The sequence below is a fragment of the Microcebus murinus genome, chromosome 7, assembly GCF_040939455.1.
Source record: "Microcebus murinus isolate Inina chromosome 7, M.murinus_Inina_mat1.0, whole genome shotgun sequence".
NCBI classification, from domain to species: Eukaryota; Metazoa; Chordata; class Mammalia; order Primates; family Cheirogaleidae; genus Microcebus; species Microcebus murinus.
In genome coordinates this window covers 63,722,301-63,743,748 of record NC_134110.1, presented here as the reverse complement: position 1 = coordinate 63,743,748, position 21,448 = coordinate 63,722,301, and the positions used below count along the sequence as shown (strand labels likewise).

The 21,448-nt window shown below is 38.7% G+C and overlaps 1 protein-coding gene across 1 annotated transcript in view; it reads right to left on the bottom strand.

Annotated features, from left to right (window-relative positions):
* The window catches only part of NIPAL2 (NIPA like domain containing 2), a 114,590-nt gene extending 93,575 nt beyond the window's left edge, over positions 1–21,015 (bottom strand). Inside the window, exon 1 of the mRNA XM_012762003.3 lies at positions 20,845–21,015. Within this exon, the coding sequence (XP_012617457.2) occupies positions 20,845–20,847 (3 nt within the window). The 5' untranslated portion in view covers positions 20,848–21,015. The remainder of the gene's footprint in view (positions 1–20,844) is intronic.
* Between the last annotated feature and the right edge of the window lie 433 nt (positions 21,016–21,448).

Genomic DNA, 21,448 nt, shown 5'->3' with positions numbered 1-21,448 from the left:
CCTTAATTTTAGAAATAGCATATTTAATTTGAGGTGACAACACAACAGATTTTAGATGCGATTGATAAAGAAAAATGCCCTGAAGTGAGAAACACAGAGCTAGACAAATGGCCACAGATCAGAGGTCAAGAGGTAGTTATCCACATCATAGTATTAACTTTCCCTTCTAGCTTATGGTTTACAAATGCTCTTGTTATCAAAAGCTTGGCACTTGTCCCCAAGGCCACACAAGAAGATTGAGGACAAGTGGTTTGAGGAGAAGGAAAGAGGAGTTTATTAATTTGTCAGCAAATGAAGAAAATGGCAGACTCCCATCTTAAAGTACCAATTCCTATTAAGAAGTAGAAATATAGAGCTTTTAAAGGGAGGGTTTTCAGTTTTAGGCAATTGTTGTTTAACTATAGTTGATGATTCTGATCTGTCCCATGTCTGGGGAAGACAAGGAAGACAATCTTGTGGCCTCTGCTCACCGGAACCTTAGCCTGGACAATTCTGCTGAGCTATCTCCTGTAGCACAAAGAACAAAGGAACCCCCACCCCGCCCCTCCGAACGACTGGCCTGAGACAGAGATATAGGTTTTCATTCTTGAAAAAGGTAAAAACGTTTTAAAGAGACAAAAAACATTTTTGCCATTTTCTCAGACCATTCCCTCTGTTACACTCTCACCTCTATTATCCTGTTTGATTCTCACGAAAGCTCTGTAAAGTAGGCAGAACATTTGTGTTTTTAAAAAATATTTTTAAATATTTTCTTTTTATTTATGTATTTATTTAGTTTTCAATAGAGTCTTACTCTTGGGCTAGAGTGAAGTGGTATCATCATACCTCACTGCAACCTCAAACTTCTAGGCTCAAGCAATCCTCCTTCCTCAGCCTCCTGAGTAGCTGGGACTACAGGTGTGTACCATTATGCCTGGCTAATTTTTTTATTTTTTTGTGGAGACAAGGGTCTTACTATGTTGCCAAGCTGGTCTTGAACTCCTGGCCTCAAGTGATCCTCCTGCCTAGGCCTCTTGAAGTGCTGGGATTATAGGCATGAGCCACTGTGCCTTGCCAAAATTTACATTTTTAAAAAGCAAAAGCAAAAACACCAGCTTGAATAAGCTGAATGCTTATCTAATGTCTACTGCTGGCTTGCGGTGGAGTCAGGACTTCTGCTGCTCAATTAAGACAGCCCAGATAGATTAGTCAGGGTTCTTCGGAGAAACAGAGCCAATAGGAGATACACACACATGTACACAGAGATTTATTATAAGGAAGTGGCTCACATGATCACAGAGGGGAAGTCCCAAGATCTCTAGTCGGCAAGCTGGAGAACCAAGGAGCCTGTGGTGTATTTCAGTCTAAGCCCCAAGAACCTGGTGAGCCAGAGTCATACAAGATCCAGTCCAAAAGCTGGCAGGCTTGAGACCCAAGAAGACCTGGTTTTTCAGTCAGAGTTCAAAGGCAGGAAAAGACTGATGTTCCCTCTGAAGTGTTCAGGCAGCAGGAGTCCCTCTTACTCAGCCTTTTTGTTCTATTCAGGTCTTCAATCAACTGCATGAGGCCCACCACATTAAGGAGCACAGCACAGTCTGCTTTACTCAGTCTACAAATTCAAATGTTAATCTCAGCCAGAAACACCCTCACCGACACACCCAGACTAACATCTGGTCAAGTGTCTGGGTACCCTGGGGCCCCGTCTGGTTGACACATAAAGTTAACCATCACAGTATGCTCCTCGAGGAAGGGAATAGAAGAGACAATCCGCTTTTGCATTTAATGCCAATGAACTGATCTATGAAACCAGATGTGACAAATGTGGCAAGTAGAAGTTTCTCAGACATCAGTTTGATCATTTAGACCATTTTTCTTTGGCTAGAAGTTCAATCTCTACAGTAATCTAACTTGTCCTTTAGGTTTCCATGACCTTTATACCTGAATAGAAATTACTTTCTGTCTTTCTCCTCCTCCCTTCCTTCTCCTCCTTCATCATTATCATCATCACTGTTAGCAGCAGCAGCGGCATCCAAGGCTTAATGGAGTGCACACTGCTCACTTGGCACTGCTCCAGGAAGGAAGTTGGAATTCACTGGGGAGGCTAGATCTGTCCCTTAATTTGAGTGGCTTAATTCCAGTTTAGGTGAGAGAACACACACACACAGAAAGATTAATAAGTACATACTCAGTATGAACTAGATAACTAAGGGCTAAATACAGGAGGATATTAATCTTGGGTTCCAGAAAAATGAATGATTAGCAGGCTAGACACGGTATAGAAAAGCTTCAAGGAGGTTGTGGTCTTCGGGCAGGGCCTGAGAGAAGAGTGTGACCAAAGCAAGGGTCTGGGAGGAGACAGAGTATGTCAGGGACACAGAACACCCTAGATGGAAGTGGGAGTTGCAGGCGTGTGTGTGTGTGTGTGTGTGTGTGTGTGTGTGTGTGTGTGTGTGTGCAGGGACAGCGAGTTGTGGCTTGGTGGGCTCCCGTGCCACAGAACAGCTTGATGCCTGGAGAGCAGCACCCAGGAACAGCTTTAGGCCCAGATTGCTAATTAGAATTTTTACTGTGTGTGAAATTTTCCAGGATCAGCATGGAGTATCATCTGTGTCTCCTGCAGGCTTCCTAAACCTGTCTAGCCAGTCAATTACCAAGGCTGCTCTACAGAGTTAGACACACTTCCTCCGAGGAGCCCTTCTCTGGATTTGCATGTGCTTAAAGGAAACAAAGAAAAGAAAACAACTCTACTTGGCCAAGGGGACCACAGAGAAACCTTAAAACTAAGTTCCTACTCATGATGGGATGGGAAGTCAGATATGCTTCATTATATCCCCTCCTTCATTACCTACCATCAGCCTTTCCTCCCTAAGGTTAACAGAACTAACCCTTTGGACAGATTTTCTACACTTCTGATTTCAACCAGAGTGCTGCTCCTCCCTTTGTGGTTTGGACACAACTGATCAGCATTCCTTCCTGAGAAGAGACTACTGACCAGAGTGGTTTATGGAGGATGCGCAGTGAGAGTTTTCGTGTCCTTTGTTTCACCTTTTGACATCAGGGGGCTGAGAATTCCATCCTTGGATCATGCTAATGCTGCCATTTTTTGAACAGGGGACCCATGAAGGCACCTGAAGCTCAATTATGCATGCATATGATTATCCTTTCATAAATATTCATGACTTCCCCTATAGCTCATTAAATATGTATATTTAGCCACCCTACTTAGCATAAATCCCTGTTCGCTTTCCCTAGAAGTGCCTGTTTCTTCATTCTGGCTAGAGGCTCTGCTTCCTAAGCTTGTCAGTATGACCACGCTGCACATCGCAACCCTTTATGAGGAATAAAGCTCTCCTTTCCAAATTTGTGAACCCCGTCATTCTTCAGTTGACAAGTGTCTGTCCTATTTATCCAGATTCACAGCACTGGTGTGTCTTAGACGATAAAGAAAGCAAGGACCAGTCTGATAGCTCTCTCTGCAGGGCCCTGCTTTGTGTTGTGGCCTATTTGGGTTCTTCATGAGTGTTTTGGGGACATGAAGAAGCTGCATGTGTGAGGAGGCAGGGTGAGTTTTGCCTCCTGGCAGCCAATAGGGCAGTCCCCACCAAGCCCCACAAACACACGCCCCACCCTGCAAGGCCCTCACTGTGGTTCTGGGGAGGCAGCGTGTGGGTTATGAAGAGGCCTGTGCTATGAGAAGCTACATGTGCTCTGGCTCTGGCTCTGCCACTAACCAGCTGTGTGACCTTGGACAAGTCCTCTACCTCCCTGAGCCACGTTTTTCTCATCTGTGAAATGAGAGAATGTTCCGATTCAGAATGTTTCTGACTCTGAAGTAAGTCTAGAAGAACGTTTATCTTCTTTGCATTATATAACAGGTTTTCTTTTTTCTCTACTGGCTACTTAGGGGAAGAGAGGGAGGCTCTAGAAGGTACTAATCCCTCTCCCTGCAACATCTTGGGATATCTGGTGGTCTCTAATCAGAGGGTTGGTTCTTACCTACCAGATGCATTAAAAAATATATCTTTTATGAGAACTTTAAAAGTACTTAGCTGGTGCCTGACAGAGTAAACACTTAATACATCTAATCATGATAAAAAAAACAAACAAAAAATAACAAATGTGCAATCCCTGCCCCTGGGGAGCCTTAAACCCAAGCTGGATGAATAGATGAGTAAGCAGGATCTTACAACATAGTATAAAGGGGGACTAAATACCAGGAACTCTGGAAGCTCACAGGAGGGCAGCTAACCTAGCACAGGAGTGTGTTTGCACACACGCATCCATGTGCGTGTAAGGGGTAGTCAGGGAAGCAACATCTGACGTGAGACATGAAGGTTGAGTTGAAGTTGGATGTGGGGTTGTTGGGATGTGGGACGGAGAAAGGAGAGAGCACTCCAGGTGAGGAAGGCGAACACATGCTCCAGAAGGAGTGAAAATCGAGTCCGGAGCCTGCAGGTTACTCCATCCAGCCAGGGGCCAAGAAGAGTAAATCTGTGGCCTGGGGTAGACGTGAGGGTGGGATAATCATGGTCAGTACTTTAGACTTCATTTAAATTCTAATAATAAAGATTATGGAAACTTTCAGCTCTGGTTCTGATTTTTCACCTGCATTCTTATTCTGTATTTCCAGTTGTTTCCAGGGTATCGCCATGGTTCGCTTCAATTCAACATATTCGAAGTCACTCAGCACCTTCACTCTTCTACTAAATATTCCAAACTGGTTCTCTGCCCTAATTTTTCTGTATCTAATAATGAGATTAGCATAATTCCAGTCTCCTACCACAGCTAAGACATCTTTCATCTCTCCCGTAGCTTCATACCCTGCACCTAAGTTGTCACTAAATCTCGCTATCCAAAGGCTTTTAGTTCAGGCACTTAGTGGCTTCCCTGAAGATAATTCATCACTCATTTTTATATGATAGCTTTAAATTTTCAGCAGGCCTATCTAAATTCCAAGTGGTATAATTTGTTCTCCTCTGAGATATCATATTGGAACAAACTAGCAGTTTAAAAAATCACACCAGATTATAAAGTAGGAAAATAATTTCAGCAGTCAAGAAAAGCCATAATTTTTATTGGAAAAAAATGCTTAATGTTTTATTTATTCCTGAATTCTACTGTCTTATTATGTATTAAAAAGTTCATTAGCCTTCCTCCTAAAGTCATAAGGTTTTATTACCTGCACAGGGAAACCATAAACAGGGATTTTTATTTGTCTAATTGTGTCCCTCCCTTTCTGTACAAGCCCTTCCCAGGATATATTACCTGCAAGATCACTCACCCTAAAAAAAATGTTCAACACTGTATAAACTTGCCCTTGATTACTGAGTGTCTTACTTCATATTGGTTTGGCAATTCATTATAACCACACCCTGAAAACTGGACATGGAAAATTTAAAACATGAGAACCAGATCATATTTTGTATCTCAGGAGTAAATGAGAAGAGAAATGATAATTTCCCCCAGTTGTATTTTTGTCATATTTTAAACAAAATGTCCACTGGCTGGAAATTCCATTTCAAGCAGGAAGTATTTACTAATTAGGATTTACAGACCACGTTCAGCATGCAACTACTTGTTAAAGATATAATGACCATGTTTCTAAAATTAAAAATCAGGAATGTGGTGTGACAATGGGACAGAACATTTGAAATCATAACCTACCCCAGAAAATGTAGGTTATGTCATTGCTATGGTTACAGGAAATGCAAGAGAAATAATGTCCCTCAAGCTTACAACTTTATTGGAAATACAAGCCTAACATACATTCATTAACTTCCTCATCAAATAAATAGTAAGTGACCACTTAGAAGAGGAGGTTCTTTGTGAGCTGGTAGGATTACAAAAATAAAAATATTGTCACCTTAATGCTTTCTAAAACAAGGTAGGCTCTTGTGGTGGCTAATTTTATGCGTCAACTTGGCTAGACTATGGTGCCCAGGTGTTTGGTCAAACACCAGGCTAGATGTTGCTGTGAAGGTATTTATTTATTTATTTATTTGAGACAGAGTCTCACTTTGTTGCCCAGGCTAGAGTGAGTGCTGTGGCATCAGCCTAGCTTATAGCAACCTCAAACTCCTGGGCTCAAGCAATCCTCCTGCCTCAGCCTCCTGAGTAGCTGGGACTACAGGCATGCGCCACTATGCCTGGCTAATTTTTTCTATATATTTTTAGCTGTCCAGTTTATTTCTTTCTATTTTTAGTAGAGACAGCGTCTCACTCTTGCTCAGGCTGATTTCAAACTCCTGACCTTGAGCGATCCACCCACCTCAGGCCTCCCAGAGTGCTAGGATTACAGGCGTGAGCCACTGCGCCCAGCCTAGGTATTTTTTTAAAATATGAGATTAACATTTAAATCAGTAAACTTTTAGTAAAGCAGATTACTTTCTATAATGTGGGTGGACCTCATCCAATCCGTTGAAGGCCTTAAGAGCAAAGATTGAGGTTTCCCGGGGGAAGAGGGAATGCTGCCTCAGACTGCCTTAGACTCAGGACTACAACATCCACTCTGGCTGGAATTTCCAGATTGCCCTGCAAATTTTGGACTTACCAGGCCCCATACATATATGAGCCAATTCCTTAAAATCTCTCTTTCTCTCTCCCTCTCTCTGTATGTGTATATATTTACATACATACATACATATGTATTATATATACACACACATCCTGTTTCTCTGGAGAATTCTGACTAATACAGTTCTCATAAGAATTGTTATTTCCCATTCCTGCAAAAATCTGTGCATTTTAACATAAACATAATTATATAATATCATTTTTTTTCATGAATGGCAAAATCCCATTTAATGTCTTCTAGCAATGTTTTTAAACACATGGCATTCACTTTCAAGGCCCAACTTGCTGCTGAGGAGAAAATTTAGAAGCCAAAGTGGAATTATCAGATAAAACAAAATTGTTTAAATTTCACGTGGAACAAGAAACGAGAGACTATGGAGAGCATGAAGAAACCTAAGAAGGGCTCCAGAAAGGGAGACAACAGGAAGGAAAGCATAGAGAAGGCAACTTTGGCTTTTTGATTCAAAATTTGGGGGAAAGAAATCTCATGGTTGATAGGTAGGGTCTGTGCTTGTTTCTTCATTGCAGAAAGATACAATAGAAGGAAAAGAGAACAGCAGAGCAAAATTGGTCAAAGCAATTGGGGATAATAATCAAAATGGCTTGGGGATAAAAAAGGAGCAAAGATGTCGAACTGTGAGTTTAGCACTAGAGTAATATTTGGGGTCCTGGAGTTTCTACGAGCTGTTCAAGTGGAAAATGGTACAGGTTGATCTGTTCCACAAAGAAATGTGGGTGTTTTGTAGCAAGAGATTTCTGGATGAAATAAGAGACAGTTGATTTTCATAACTGATTTAAGAAAATAGCAGGACCACTTCTCTGAACTGGCAATAAAAACCACTTGGAAGGGGGAAATCTTTTGAATAATTAGACATAATTAGCTTGTCAACTCATATATCATTATGTCTTTGCCTCTCAGGGATGTTTGGCAGATTAATTAGTTAATGTTTGTAAAATAAGCTCCAAGTGCCATGTATCATTGGCATAGAATCTGATTTTTGTGTGATGATTGTAATTAAGTCATGTTGATTTCATATGAACTTTCACTGCAGGATGGCGTCTGCTCTGGAGTGTTTTGGGGGCCTGGGTGCATGGCTCTCAAACTGACATTTTGTCAAGAAGAGCTCTTGATGGCAGGCGTTTTGCACCACATGTGACAGATTTCTCAGGCAGGATGAGACCTTTAAAGTGTCAGATTAGAATTGTCCTCTATAAAGGTTACGTCTGCACTTATAGTGCAGCTTAATAGTGTAGTAATTAGAAGTGAGCACTTTAAAGTCAGGATCAGCAAGGGAGAAAACATTAAGGGTCTTTTTTGGGCCCTAGGCTCTTCTTGCCTACATTATGACACGTATATTAAATAGGCTTCAGTTAGGAAATTCATTTTTTAATGTAAGAAATTGCTTCAAATATCCCTAATATATGCCTATTAGTAAGATTTTCTTGAACAGTGCAATAGATTGTTGACTTAGAGTATGTAATTCATACTTTTAGATTTGGTGATTTTTGAGAGATGTATCAAACAAGGTCTAGGAAAGTGGTTTTCAAACATTTTGATCTCAGGAACCCTTAAGACTCTTAAAAATTATTGAGGACCCCAAAGAGCTTTTGTCTCCATGGGTTATATCTATTCAATGTTTATTGAATTAGAAATATTTTAAAAAATTATTTCTTCATTAAAATAATAAGCCTATTACATAATAATATAAATAAGATACTTTTAATGAAAACATTAGTGAGAAGAGTGGCATTGTTTTACATTTTTATAAGTTGCTTTAATGTCTGGCTTAATGGAAAACAGCTGCAATTCCATATCTGCTTCTGCATCCAATCTGATGTGATACATTGTTTTGGTTGAAGGAGATGAAGAAGGTTGGGCCTCACACAAATCAAATCTGTAACTGGAAAAGCGAAGAGTATTTTAACACCCTTTTAAGATAATTTTTTGTGGATGTTTCTTTTTGATTTGGCACGAAAATTCGACAAGTGGTAGTTTCTTAAGGGTTGGTTTCCTAAAGGTTGGTAGATTCTGAAATCATATCAATGACTTTTTGTACCCCGTTGCATTAAAATCCACTGGTCTATCCTGTATTGGCATGTTGCATTGGTCATTTAGAAAATACTGATTCACTGAGTTAAGCAGATCTTCCAAATGTTGATACATTTCATTATGCAATATCAAATGAGCACTTTCATTAATATCACAGATTTTATCATAAATCCTTTAAGTATTGGTATGCTGGCACATTTTCTAAAATTCTCATTTTCAAGCTGGAATTTTTATTATTGGCAATAAATACTTTCAGTTGTTTTCCTTGAAGTGATAGTCTCACTTTGTTCATTTTAGGGAAAGTGTCTGCCAAATATTCACATCTGAATAACCATAGTTTGTTTTCAAGTAAAAATGGAATTCCACTAAAAAGCAACTAGCTCAGCTCACAACTCAGCTCAACTCAAATAGCCACATACGTGATTTTCCTTGAGTCAACCATCCTAATCAGTATGCATCAAGGTCTTTATGAGAACTCACTTCCTCATACAGATTATTAAAACAATATGTACTCAGGGCCAACATTTAATAAAATGAATAGTTTTTACGGCTTTATCAAGGTCATTGTTAAATGAATTGGCACTTGAAGAAAAATCCTTGAATGCATGACAGTGACTCATACACTGACTGCTGGTACAATCTGGGGCCACTGCCTCACTTGGTGCTGAACTTTATCCATTTTACCCAGAAGTTTTACTCCTTTGGCCTTTGCTCTGCCCATGCACGTGTCAGTATAGTGAAAAAGCAAATAATATCCTAGTCTTATCACGAAAATAGTATTGAACTTGCATACTCCCTTGAAAGGGTCTTGCGGATGTCCGGGGGTTCATCACAACACTTTGAGACTCACTGGCAGAAGAAATGCCTTGACGTGGCGCAGAGGAGACAGGCAGGGTATCTGTTTAAAGAAGCTATTTCAGCTATAGGTAGGACGATGTGAGGCAGTGTAATTTGATGGAATTTTCATCTGCTATTGTTTTAAGCAGCAGGAAGCATATTATACTGCCTTAAATCAGTTTTTCAAGCTTTTCTTGGGCTACAACACACAAGAAGAAATATCTCTTATGTGAAGACAGTAAACATGTACATACAGATATATTTACTGAAATAAAAATTTTATGAAATAATATCCTTACAATTTGTGATGCACTCTAACATCTTTAAATTTTTTTTTATTCTATTGCATTTTTTTGCATGTTGTTCATGACCTACTAAATTAATTTCACAACTCACTAATGGGTTGGAAAACACAGTTGGCAAAAAAAAAAAATACTCTAAATAAAGATGATTTCATTTTGTAGTGTATAAATCCTGTTTAGGGCTGGTTACCTTTGGTTTGAAGGCAAATGTACCCAGGAATTTTTAATGGTTTCTTGTTCTGCCATTTCTTGATTCAGTTGCAAACGATTTTAAAACGTGGTCCAATGAGAAACATGTTGTTTCAAGGATGCAGTGTGTATATTATTACACAAAATACTTCTTTGATTTTAGTATCGCTGAGAAAGTTTAAATGTTTACCTAGAGTTTATAAAATCTAATGCTTTTCTTCAGCATTGGTGGATAAATATACACAATAAAACCTTATTAAAGAGGTTATGTTGAGACTGGTATTGTAGTAATTATTGCTCCCATAAAAAAAACAAAACTTAGCACTTTCTCAGGGTTTATATTCTATTTAATACTTCTTTGACTTCCTACTCTGCCAATCCTTTGAGAATCATTATTATGATAGACACAACTAATTGTAAAAACCGAAATGAAATGGCTATTTTTTTCTTTTGCTTTAAAGTGGAGCATTATTTCTTGTTGGTGATAATGTAAGAAGATAGACAGTAAGAACGCAGACTATCACAAAAGTAAAGACATGTCTTCTTTTCCCTTTTTAGTATTTGTCTCTTTTCCACTTCTCCTACTTGGATTTCAGGATATCACTTCAGTAGTTCTCTCTCTTTCTCCCTCTTTCTCCTCCTATCTATATTTTTTAAATTTTTTTTAAAAAAGTCTATTTTGGGCCGGGCGCTGTGGCTCACGCCTGTAATCCTAGCTCTTGGGAGGCCGAGGCGGGCGGATTGCTCAAGGTCAGGAGTTCAAAACCAGCCTGAGCAAGAGCGAGACCCCGTCTCTACTATAAATAGAAAGAAATTAATTGGCCAACTGATATATATATAAAAAATTAGCCGGGCATGGTGGCGCATGCCTGTAGTCCCAGCTACTCGGAAGGCTGAGGCAGAAGGATCACTCGAGCCCAGGAGTTTGAGGTTGCTGTGAGCTAGGCTGACGCCACGGCACTCACTCTAGCCTGGACAACAAAGCGAGACTCTGTCTCAAAAAAAAAAAAAAAAAAGTCTATTTTGCCTCGGTCCTTAAGCATTGGTTTTCCCTCTGTTTGGGGTCAAGGCATTTGCCTAGCCCTGCCTCCTTTGCTTTGGGATCATTTACTCACCTGGCTTCAAGTGATGTGTAAGAAGGATTTGGTAAGGGTGACAGCTGGAAGTGAGAAAAAGAGCTGTCTACTGTGGTTGTTCAGAAAAGAGACGAAAGAGTCCTTGAATTAGGGAGATACCACTGGGAATGGAAAAGGGGACAGACCCAGAAGATTTATTTGGCTAGTAATTAGAGTGGGGCTACAGCAGAAAAAAAAGATGACTGAGATTCTAGCTTGGGTGAACTTGGTAAGGTAGGAGGAGGAGCTGGTACAGGAAAATGAGGAGTTAGTTCTCTAAAACATAAAGGAGATATTAAGTAGGCACCAAAACATATTGCAGTGGAACCTGAGAGAGTGCAGAGGTAGAGACTTGAGCTAAGTAATCCATGCTGCAGCAGTTGTTGAACTTACAAGTATAAGTGAAGTCACTGAGGTAGAGAACACAAAAGGAGAAGGTAACTGTTGATCAACTTGGGGGAACTTGGAAGCTGAAAGAGCAATAAGAGGATGAGGAGCCCACAAAGGAGAAAGATAAGGAGAAATCCAAGGAGCAGGAGAACCAGTTAGAAAAAGGTAACTTACAGAGGCAATGTAGTCAGGCAGCACATGAAATACTGAGTTACAGTTCTCTGGGGAAAAGGACAACCCCTACCTTCTTCTGAGCAGAGAGTAACAGAAAGCAATGTTCAAGGAGATTCACCATGTGAAAGAGAAGAAAGATCACAGGACTTGGAGCCAGCAGGCATTGATTTTCATTTCCTGCTAAGTGCTTACTAGTTATGTGGCTTCAGGCAAGACACAAAACACACAGGAAAGCTCTAGAGAACATAGGAAGGCTAATCTGTGTGCAATACATTGTTAAAATTTTATCAAGTCAGAAAGAATATAGCTGTCTGTTTTTTAGGAAGTTATAGAACACTACTGAGTATGTAGAACTTGAGTAGGGTATGGAAGGATCAGTAGGATTTAGGCAGGTACAATAGTGGAGGGAAAATACATGGCAAAAAATGATGGTTCCTCATCTAGAGAAGAGAGAATAGAAGACATAAATTCCCCCGAGAAGGGAATCTTTGTTTCCTTTTTCCTTGTTTTCAAACAGGAAGAGAGTTTTGTTTATTTGAGATATTGATAAACAATAGTTTGATGCTTGATGGAAGGAAAAAAAGGGGAGGAAAGCATACATTTATATGAAAAGCATTCCTTTAGGATGAATGGGTTCTTCTTTATTTTATTCACTTTCATTTTAGAAATGTACTCCAAAAGTTTTCAACAAGATGCTCCTTGGGTTATTTTTAAGAAGATTAGTAGAACTTTATGTAGACAGTTAGGCAGTTACTTAAAAAATCCCCTGACTATAAGTGAGAGATAAAAATAAGTAATTCATTATTTAACTTAGAGATCAAAAGTGAAAGTCGTACAATGGAGGTTTGGGAGATGTATATTTGTTGTGATGTATGTGTGTGTCTCCTTGGATCACAGTATGAGAGAAGTACAGGGATTGATTTCAAAATAAAGAGAGACACAGAGGGAATACAATCTAGAGGAACATAACTGTTTTAGAGTATCATGACTTTAAAGATAAAATATCCATTTGGTAGTAAACCAACATTTTTGGGTCATGATACTGGTTCTTTTGGGGGAAAAATTAAATCAAGCAAACATGAAGACATTTTATTCCACTCTTTGGGGAAAATACAGTTACAGGTTTGACCTCCAATAATGAGTTCCAGAATACAATCGGCTTTATTGACCATACATTGGAACAGGATTAATAGCTTTGGTGTGTGGTGGACACTGGTTCATTGCTAAGAATTGTTTGTTAGGCATTATCAGTGGCTTCAGAAATGGTCCCAGTGTGGTTCACTTTGCTGTGAACGAAACTAGTGAGATCACCAGTACTCACATTAGTGAGGACAGGCTGAGGATTAGTAGCTTTTCAAAATAAAACTGGGGAGTACTAAATGTGTCCACATTGGGAGGTGGAGCTCTGGTTTTAAGAGGATTTGGCCACATACAAGGATCATTACTATGTTACTAAGTTATTAAGTACACATTTATAAGTTGGTTTATATTGCCAAATGCAAAAATAAAAATCATTTCTTAATTATACAGGCATTAAAGTCTTGCATCATTAACCACATATTTAAAACAGCTTTGTATCACTTGCTAAAACAATTCAAAATATCTGATTATTGTATTTCCTCTGTTTCAATGTCCAATTGCCTTATAGCCAAGATTAACCTGTTTATTGTCCTGTAATTAAATAAATTAATAAATGTTATTCTTCTATTTGTCAAAAATTGAAGTGCAAGGAAATGAGGCTATTTGTGCATATATATTCATCAATCCAGTATTAGAATCCAAGAATTGAACTCTGATTTTTTTTTTAACCTAGTCTGTATTTGTATAGTATGCCAGGCAGGCAGCATGCTGTTTAGAGAAAAAGAGGAAAATAATAAAATATAATACAATTATTAACTTTGAGTTGAATCACAAAGGAGCACCAAATGGAAACTTATCCACTAGCCAAGAAAGGCTGTAGTTCACTGTCTCATCCATCACCACCAGCTGGCAGATGGGTTCAAGAGTAATGCAAGCCTCTTTAGATGCCAAGTTCTCTGCTTGGGCAGAAGTCTTCGTCCCTGCCATCTGGGGAGGGGAGGGCAGGGAGTGGGCTGGAGCTTACAGTTCCACGTAGCAGCAGTTCATCCCACTGTTGAGGAAACTGTGGAGCTAGCCAACAAAACTGGAATTCAAATTTGGAACCAGACCTCACCTGATATATTTTAATTGATTGCCATGTGATTGTCCATCTGTTTATAATCTGAGTGTCTTTTCTTCATATGAGAAATGCTTTTGTACAGGGTGGGACCCATGCTCCTCTCAATTGCTATATGGAAAAAAATATTTTCTATCTTTTCATTGCTTTGCTGAGTAGCTTTCAACAAGCTTTTGGAAAAAGTCTTGCTCCAGATTTACAAAGTATCAATTGATGCTATGCTAAAACAATGGAGTACTTTATGGGCTGTAAAGCTCTTATTATTAAGCAATTTTTTGGTTATGATAATTTTAATAATAATAGTAGTAAGCTGTTTTAAAGGCTAATAAACCTTTAAAATCAGTTGGGATTATTTAAATTCAATTTACACCTTAAGGACTAAATCCAAAATATTAGTTGGCTATAGCTATACTTCTATGATTATTTAAATGTCACCATTTAGATGATTTACAAAAATTGATGCTAGCTAAAATAATGGAGTAAAATTATTAGGCCCTAAAATGTCTAGAAATGCAGAAATTGCTTTACTTTTCTCCATTTAAAATATGCTAATTTTTACTTGTCTAACTTTGATTCTCTTGTCTAAACCTGCCTTTTATGAGTCTCTTATCAAAATTTTGGCAGTTAAAATATGACTTTGGGGCTGTGTTTCTTAAGGAAAGTTTCTCAAATTTTATTGTGTCAGAATCACCTGGGGAGCCCCAATCCCAGTCCCCCCCCCAAAAAAAAAAGGCCATAGAATCAGAATCTGTAGGTCTAAGCATCTTTTTTTGTCACAAGTTGCTCAGGTAATTCTGATGCACATCAAAGTTTGAGAACAAGTGAACTAGACCAACCCAAAGGTCAAATCCTCTCACAGAACTTCCTGTTTTTCTAAATAACATTTTATTGGAATATAGCCACATATCATTTTTGTATTGTCTATGCTTTCACACTACAGTGGCAGAATTGAGTTGCTGTGACAAAGATAATATGGTCACAGCCTGAAAATATTTAATATCTGACCCTTTACAGAAAAGTTAGCTGACCTCTGAACTAGATGAACAATATAAAGAGAAATACATTTTTCCAGATCCAGTTATTTCAATTCATTCATTCATTCACTGAGACAAATAGGAACTAAAAATCATAGAAATGCTCATAGTATTAAAAAGGACATTATATATTGTCTTTTAATTTTCTTTAAGCCTTTCAATTGTTTCAAACAAAGAAAAGAAAAACTACGCTGGATTTTTTTTTTAAAAAAACTGTATTTGATGAAGGTTTAGGAGATTTAATGATTTCCCAACTTATTGCAGCAAAATGACTCATCACTAAATTAAACTCTATAATATCTGTAATATCATAAATTTAGTAGCCTAGTCATTACAGTGAAATTCAAATATAAGAAAAAGTAAATATATTCAGGAACATAATTGCTTGCAAAGGGGGATAATATTAAAAAGATTATAGGGGCTTCCAAGTGTGTTTGATTTCAGCAAGGCAGTAAAATGGGGAAAGGGGCTAATATTCTTTGAGGCTGCCCAGCCAAAGACAGCACATCATAAAACAAGGACTCTTTCTGGTGATACAGTACAAGAATGCTCTGCACACAGTATGAAGCATCTTGAAATGTGACTAAATTGGAAGAAGTTCCAAAAACAATAGATATGCCCAAGTGAATGGGAAGACTGCACTGCAGCAAGGCTTTTGATTTACATAGCATGATTACTTCAAGGCATGCACAGCCCTTCCCCGGAGCTGGGATGGATTTTCCTCCCAGGGCCTGCAGGAGATGTTGAATTGACATCACAGGGAATTGTCAGCAGAGAAGAGAGACTGATTGCCAGGCTACAGGAGGGAGTTGGAGAAGGGAATTAGGTTCCTCACACCTTGTTCATCATGTCATTCACTCCCTTCTTCAAAGATCTTCAATGACTTCTTATTACTTAAAAGATTAAAGTCAAACTCAGACTGGCATCTCAGGCGTTCTCTAATCTGTCCCTTATGCTGGTATCACAAAGCATTTTCATGCCTATTACCTCATTTGATCTCTACAGTGTCGCCCGTGCAAGTCAGAGGAGGCATTAGTATTCCCACTTTACAGATCCGTAAGCTCAGATACAGCTAGTTTAATAGACCAGTTGTAGGTGGCACAGCAAGAAGAGGCTGAGTTAGGGCTGGGACTCGTGTCTCCTGCACCATATGACATGTCCATGAGTCCTTTCCTCTAAGTTGGACTTGTTCCCAAAACACATCTCCTCTTCTCTGTGTGGAATGGCACCTTTTGAGTTCTAGTTCCATTGCTGCCTCTGCTAGCAAAACTTTCCCAGGCTCCAATCCTTAGTGCTCCTTTTCCCCCTCCTTTGAACTCATGCACTTTTATTGACACCACTCCTTTTCCTCAGAATCCTACCATGCTTGTGGCATCTTTGTGGCATCTTCCTTGTTGGAAGTTTGCACTGCACAGCGAGATCCTTGAATTGGTCTTAATTTTGTACATGTGTATGTCCATGTCTCCGATACAGATCCTTGAATTGCTCTTTAATTTTGTACATGTGTGTGTCCACGTCTCTGACAGAAATGCATGGTCTTTGAGGGAGTGCCCAAGGACCATATATTTCTTTTTTGCACTGATGCCTTGCATAGTACTTAAAGAAGGGGGTGCTCAATAAATATTTGTTGGACAAGCAAATGATTTCATGCTCATGCTCTCTCTGAATATGATTAAGAGAAATGAGATGAAACTGAAAAGGGGAGACTAGGTTGAATAATATCACAAATATGTTTTTAATAGCAAATTCTTTTCTATTGAATCAAAGTATTCCAAGAGCGACAACTGATGTTCCATGTTTAGCTGGAGCCCGGAGTCACAAGGGCTGACTGATCTTAAACTGGGCATAACATAAACCAGCCCATAAGGAATTAAGACTTGGAATACACACTGATAAGACAACCCTTTTGTACCTTTTACTTCTCAGGCCAGCAACTCACAGGCAGTTGGCTTAACAGGGAGAAAGATAAAGACAGTGTTTTCCTCCCAAAACATTGGCTCTACCATAGCCTCCCTGCCTGAGTGCTGCTCTAGGCTTCCCTGGCCTGCGCCCAAAGATCAGCTGTGACCAGGCAAAACCCTGCCTTGGAACTTCTCCAGGGTCTTCTCATTTCTCTTTGGCTGTGGGATTAAGAACTAAACACAGTCACCTTTGGAAAGTCTGATAAATGGGAAATAAAATTTGTGGAAGTGTCACCTTCATGCAGGGTCAACCAAGCCTGCATGAAGCCCACCTTCTGCCACTCTCACTCACAGCCAGTGCCCTCCTGGCCCTGCCCTGCCATGTCTCTGTGTTTGGCATTCCCTTCCCAGTTGCCCTGATCCTCTAGGATCAAGGCATGAAATGATTCAGGGCTGATCTCGCCTCCCACGCTGACCACGCCTATAATCAGAGCTCTCTGGGTTCAGAGCCCCAGGCCGTTTCCTTGTTTCTGGATGAGTGTATTGACCAAACTAAAACTAAACACTAGGTTATACCTATTTACATTGATGACTTCCTCTCAATTTACTAGGTCCTTCCATCATAGAAAGTGATTATATTAATCTGAGTGCTACCTGGGAAGTTGAAAACTTATGTGGTTTTTATTACTTCTCTGAGAGCCTCTCAATTATATTCTATACACATATTTCTTCACTTAAGAGTCAAACAGAGCTATGTAAAGTGAGCAGCGTGTTTATAGTAGATCCCTATGGCTTGCTATCAAATTAGTGGCAAATCAGTATTATAGTAAACAGAGGTCAAAGATCAAACCCACAATTTCACATAAAATTCAAAACATGAGACGCAAAATACAAAATAGAAGGCTCGTGTCATGAGACCATCAACTACTCTTAAAAAATAATCAAAACCAGGAAAAGATGAGAGGAAACAAAATTTAAACATAAGTTTAGTCCAGAAGTGGATGCAAAAGCCAGACCTTACAGAGGTCTATTTAAAACCATGACAACTGACTACATGTCACTCATCTTAAATGGAAACACACATCAAAAGGTGGTAAGAACCAAGATTTAGCAACTCCCGGATTCTATTCATGGACTTGACACTGACTTTGGACAAGTCAAAATCTGTCTTCATTTTTCACTCTGAAAAGCAGGGTGGAAACTATTGTTTTACTTCTCTTGATGGACAACTCTGGACAGAGTCATGTTAATATGGAGACAGTGGTAATTCTCTCCTAGATTTGATTAAATGTATTTTTGAAAAGTCAAATGATTTAGTAGCATGAAATTGTACACACCACATCCCATTTTAACTGTAGGCAGCTCTCCACTCTTGGCTCCTAAGCAGGAAACTAGAAGAATCACATTTATTCTGTGTTATAGTGTTCCTTGAAAAAGCAAAGCAAAAGCAAAAAAAAAAAAAAAAAAAAAAAAAAAAAGATAAAAATTGATCACCGTTTAGACCATGCTATTAGAATTAGAGCCCTAAATTAGTCAACAGTTCACACCTATTATTACTAATCTAGGATTAATTAATCTTGAGTTCAAATATAACTTTTTCATGAATGCTTAAATGAATGGACTGGGCCAGATGTAAAGGGGAAAATCAAAGCCTTTAGGGTTTAGGAAAACTCTAAAAGAACTCTGAATCTTTAAAAAAATTCAGTCAATAATTTTAATTACAATGCTGCTTATTAATTTGTATTTGTTTAATCAATGCCACCAGATGTCAGTATATCCTGCATGATTACTACTGAGTTCTCCAAACCATCCAGAGTTTTCACTCTAGTTAATGAAAGTGATGTGGTGGCCAATTAAGGCTCTCCAGAGGATTATAAATCCTATTCCTCAACATTGGGCATGTTGTTTTAGAGGCCTCTCAGTTGAGATCAAATTCCCAACTTCCCAATAAATCTTGGCACTGAGGTTTTTGAAAGCAGGAACACCATATTCTGAGAAAGATTCATGGTCTTGAAGCTCAAGCAGCATGTTGAGGAACACACTTGAACACAGCTTCAGCAGGTCAACCTAGACCTCTCATTCTGGGATTTGCTGAAACCATTGACCTTACCTTTCCATTAAGGAAATACTTTATTGGCATTTAGTATGTAAGCCAAGGAATTATCAGCTGCATAAATGGAATTTTTACAAATGTAACTTCTACTGGATATGGGCTAGGATATTTACCTGTGTTATCTCATTGAAACAATAAGAAGTTGAGAAAGAAAAAAAGTTTAAAATGTTTAAAATTTAAAAACTTACAGTGTGCCTCTTTTTGAGAATAAGAAGGATTTAAATTTGCTTATTAGCACTGAGTTCTCAAACCTTCTAGAGTTTTTAGTTCAGTTAAGGAAAGTGATGTAGTGGTTGAAAAATTAAGGGTCTTAGTAAGCTTGGCAAAATTTTGCATTTTTAGGTTATTATGAAGGAACCACAGATACATTCTTTAAAAGGATAAATCTGGGAGCTTTTAAAGAAGTAGTAAGGATACGATTTAAAATATTATTTAACTGTACGAATTAGTTGTGAAGTACATGTGCATTTCGATAACCATAAACTCTACAAATGTTCCAAGTCCCTGGCACTTTACTGGTTTTGGGGAAAAATAAATTTTGCAGAAGCAAAGTTCATGTTGGAACTTCACATTGTGAAGTCTCACGGTGGGGACTGTCCTACTGTCCTGGGCACGGTCCCCGAGAACAGCATTGCAAGGCAGCTCCAGGTGTCCTGATGCATAAGAATATACATTTTATCTTATAAATAAAAGAGCCTTCTTTTATCCTAGAAGTTGATATTACTGTAATCCTTACCTTTGAAGAGAAATCCTTTGAAATATTAATCTTCACTAGAAGAAAACTTATTATAGTCTTGGTCCTTTATGACCAAGACAATAATAGACCAAGACCAAGACCAAGGAAGAAAAGTTCTACCAAATTTTTTGGACTCTACTTACAAAAACATTTATACACCTGCAATTGCTTGTGAAAAGGTAACTTTGAATTATTTTAAAGTTTATCTGAATTTAAGGCGTTTGTAAAATTCACCCCAAACAGAGCTCCTTCTCTCCCAAAATGCACCATGCACACGTATTATTTCTTTGGTGCATAGAGATTGCTGAACCAAAGAGTTAAAGATTCTCTATTGAACAATGTCAAACAGGAAATTTTAACTTGATAACATATGTGTTTAATGACACAGCTCCCCAAAGTCATTGTATTTGAATATTTGTACTCATGTACCATCATAAAGCCTTAGAAATCAGGAAATTTAACCCAGTAACTAAAAGCAGATGCTACAAAAGTCACTCGTAGACAAATCTTACTTGTCCTTGAAAGTTGCCCTATAAAAATGCATTTCACAAAAGCCAGAGAATCCCACCCACCCCTCAGGTCCCTGGGCATTTGCACTGCTTAAGTCTTAATAATCATAGCTTTATTGCGAACAAATTTGTTTTACTCACTAAAGCTGATTTCTAGGCAATAGCTAATCTTCTCAACAGACTGTTGGACAAGTAGATGGCAGGTATAATTAATCTTTCAAAGCTGGATAAAGAAAACAGGAAGAAGTAGAATGTATTTCACACATACCATCTCATTTATTGTTCATAAAACTTATGAGGTAAGGATTGCCTTCCCCATTTGCCTGACACGGAAACTGGCTCAGAGAGGTTACTTAACATGCCCAAGGTGCTATTTAAGTAGCAGAGCCAGGATTTAAACCCAGATCTGTCTGACTCCAGAAATCATGCTCTGTCTAGTCCAAGTTTCCATTTAAGTTACTCATCCAGAATTACATGATGAGGGATGATAGACTCACCAATCTCAGTGCCAATGTTTGTTTGAATAGAATTCTCACCATACAGTCCAACAGCACCATTCCTACTCCCTAACCAACAACGTCCTAAAGTGTTTTCCTCTCTTTTATTGCTGGTGATTTATTCCACTTACCCAATATCTTAACGAAATTACAGATTTGCTTTTCTTAAAATGTGTAAGCCACCCTGAGAGGGTCAGTCTATAAGTAAATGAGGAAATAAAATGTAAAGAAATGGCAGCAAAGAATACCATTTAGCCACAGAGATGCCCCCGTGGGTGCTTCTGTGTGCTCATGAATCTGTCTGGTCCAGGCTTGGAGAGGGAATGTGGACTCAGAACCTTCACCGTGACTTAGAACCCTCACTGTGGCTCGGCGTTCCAGATGTGCTGTTCTTACTCTGCAGCTCCTCTTTCCCCCTTTTCTCATTTTGAATTCAAAACCATCATTTCTAAAACAGAAGAGAGAGAAAAATAAAAACAAAAACAAAAACAAAACAATCAAGAGTGCCTATACCCAGATAACTTTTGTATCAAGTTATGTGAGATTGATATGCATTGACAAGACTAGGGTCAAAAAATTGATACATTTTAAAATTCGGTCTTGTTTATTCCACATGGATCTCGACAGACTTAGGTGGTACCAAGTTCTCAAACAGACCTCAATACAGTGGGAGCAAAGGGAAATAAACTTTTTCCCTAACCAGATAGCTCTGTTTGTTTTTAACTGGATGATTGAGGCAGCTTCTACTTTGGTGTCTAAATGATGATACCCAGTGTTTCAGAAAAGTAATAAGATCCTTCCTAGAGCAAGTTTGGAGCCAGCTCTCAAAAGACCACAGAGTATAGGGCCAGA